Genomic DNA, 2396 nt, shown 5'->3' with positions numbered 1-2396 from the left:
AGCACCACCAATTAAGAACCTGCGCGCACGAATAATAAGCCCCTCCCACATTCTCATCTGAGCCGGCGGCGACCGCTCGCTATATATCCCTTCTTCTCGCCAAACATCTCCAAGCCATTCTTTCAGAGATACATCGAAGCACCAAGCCAGTTCATTTATAATCAGCTCGCTCGCTCGCTCGCTCTCGCGCGCGCGCGAGCGCAACAATCAATTATATGGCTTCCATCATTACTCCTCTCCCGTTGCTTCTCATTCTCGCCTCCACCGCCGCCGCCGCCGTCTTCCAGCCGTCCCCATGGTTCCTCGCCCACGCCACTTTTTACGGCGACCAAACAGCTTCCGAAACCATGGGTAAAACCATCTTTTTCTCATTTTAATTTCCTAATTTTATAAAAAAAACTTGTATTTCAATTAATTTTTAAGAATATTACAACAGGTGGAGCGTGCGGGTACGGGAACCTGTTTGTGAACGGGTACGGGACGGACACGGCGGCGCTGAGCTCGACGCTGTTTAACAACGGGTATGCGTGCGGACAATGTTATCAGATTCGGTGCGTGAGCTCGCCGAATTGCTTCCGCGGGTCTCCGTTCACCACGGTGACGGCAACCAATCTTTGCCCGCCGAATTGGGGGGAGGATTCTAACAATGGCGGGTGGTGCAATCCACCGAGGGCGCATTTCGATATGTCCAAGCCGGCGTTCATGAAGATCGCCAATTGGAAGGCAGGCATTGTTCCGGTGATGTACCGCAGGTAATAAGAAATTGGAAGATTTGCATACGTTCCGACCGCTTAATTCTTATGTTTTTACTAGTCAAAAAAATAGTGATATTTTTTTTTTATAATATGAAAGATTTGGGTTGTATATATACATGTAAAATATAAAATTTTAATCGTTAGCCAAGTAAATACATAGGATTTGCATGTAAATGACAACTAAAAGATTTTGTAGTGGTAGCAATTACAGCGATTTAAATCCGCTGCAAATAGCATAACAAGGGCTTTTATTGTTGTAGATATCTGTATAATATGCTGCAAAACTCTTAAGTATATCTTGAAATAAATGAGACATTGAAAGTTCTTACATATTTATATATCTAATGTCTAAAGTCTTATCTCTACATATGCAATACTTCACCTATTTAAAATCACATACAAAAAAACTATCATAATTATCATTAACATATAGCATGAAAGTGTTGCAAGTGTAAATATCAACTCTTTGGTGTTAAATATATATAAAGCAATAAGAATCACGTGGCATGTATGTAAATTTCCAAAAAATTTACATAAAAAGTAAGATTACATATTTCACATATAAACTTGGCTATTTACATATGCAACTCTCAAAACATCAAAATAAAATAGAATAAAAAGAACACATCACAGGTCCTTCTGTCACTTATTTAACGAAGCATTAAATGATATAATTAATAATAAATATTAGATATTAAATATTTAAATTTTATTAATTTGACTACTATCACACTATGCATGTAAATAAAGCATTTAAAATTATTTATGTTATAAAAAATTGAACAGAGCACATTCAAACAGAAATTAACAATTCACCGTGTAAAAAGGCATACTAATAAATATGGATTTCAGGGTGCCATGCATGAAGAAAGGAGGGCTGAGATTTCAGTTTCAGGGGAACGGGTACTGGCTGCTGGTGTATGTTATGAACGTGGGAGGTGGGGGTGATATAAGCGGGATGTCAGTGAAGGGCAGCAAGACAGGGTGGATAGCCATGAGCCACAACTGGGGGGCTTCCTACCAAGCCTTCTCCCGCCTCGGGGGCCAATCCCTCTCCTTCAGACTCACTTCATATACCACTAAGCAGACCATCGTCGCCTACGACGTCGCTCCTTCTAACTGGAACGTCGGCCTCACTTACCAAGCTAATGTAAATTTCACATGATTCCAATTTGATTCTTTGGACATCTCCATTTTGTTCTTCTTTCTTTTTTGTTTCTTAGTTTCTCTGTCCCTATATGGGTTTTCTTGGGTGTGAATCTAAGGCTCTTGTATGCTTTAACTTTATATATAAATGTTTACTTTATTACTTTCTATGATTTTGTTTGCTATAGAGATTGATTTCTGAAGTCTTTAGGGATGTAGCAATCCCAGGATTCCCCTTTGAATTCCCTACAAAAAGTCTTATAAATGATTCCTCTTTAGAAGTCTCTTAGCCGGAAGAGAGCTCTACGTCATGGCTGCCACCTCTATTTATAAAATGTGTTCTTCCGAGATACATTGTATACAAAACTACACAAGTAATAAGATTAAAATTAACAGTGCAAAATATGATATAGCATAACAGCTTTCAGGTGAGTTTGACAAAGTTCTCACAACCTACAAGATATGACTGTTGAAATATAAACTTGTTTTAGTTGT

The 2396-nt window shown here is 38.9% G+C and overlaps 1 protein-coding gene across 1 annotated transcript; it reads left to right on the top strand.

Annotated features, from left to right (window-relative positions):
* LOC110032986 (expansin-A18-like) lies at window positions 1–1920 on the top strand. Its single transcript, XM_020736801.1, has 3 exons — window positions 1–351; window positions 437–752; window positions 1608–1920. Exons 1-3 carry the CDS (start codon window positions 216–218, stop codon window positions 1918–1920), a joined length of 765 nt encoding a protein of 254 aa, XP_020592460.1. The 5' UTR covers window positions 1–215.
* Window positions 1921–2396: the final 476 nt, after the last annotated feature.

Source organism: Phalaenopsis equestris, unplaced genomic scaffold, assembly GCF_001263595.1.
Source record: "Phalaenopsis equestris unplaced genomic scaffold, ASM126359v1 Scaffold001078, whole genome shotgun sequence".
Taxonomy (NCBI): domain Eukaryota; kingdom Viridiplantae; phylum Streptophyta; class Magnoliopsida; order Asparagales; family Orchidaceae; genus Phalaenopsis; species Phalaenopsis equestris.
Note: the sequence above shows the minus strand (reverse complement) of the source record. Positions and strands in the feature narration are given on the sequence as shown.

What these genes read in the sequence shown, in the direction of transcription:
- LOC110032986 (XM_020736801.1), top strand. Translation starts at nt 216, where the DNA reads ATGGCTTCCATCATTACTCCTCTCCCGTTGCTTCTCATTCTCGCCTCC. An exon ending in AACAGCTTCCGAAACCATGG is followed by an intron (nt 352 to 436) that starts GTAAAACCATCT and finishes ATATTACAACAG; the next exon opens with GTGGAGCGTGCGGGTACGGG. An exon ending in GTTCCGGTGATGTACCGCAG is followed by an intron (nt 753 to 1,607) that starts GTAATAAGAAAT and finishes TATGGATTTCAG; the next exon opens with GGTGCCATGCATGAAGAAAG.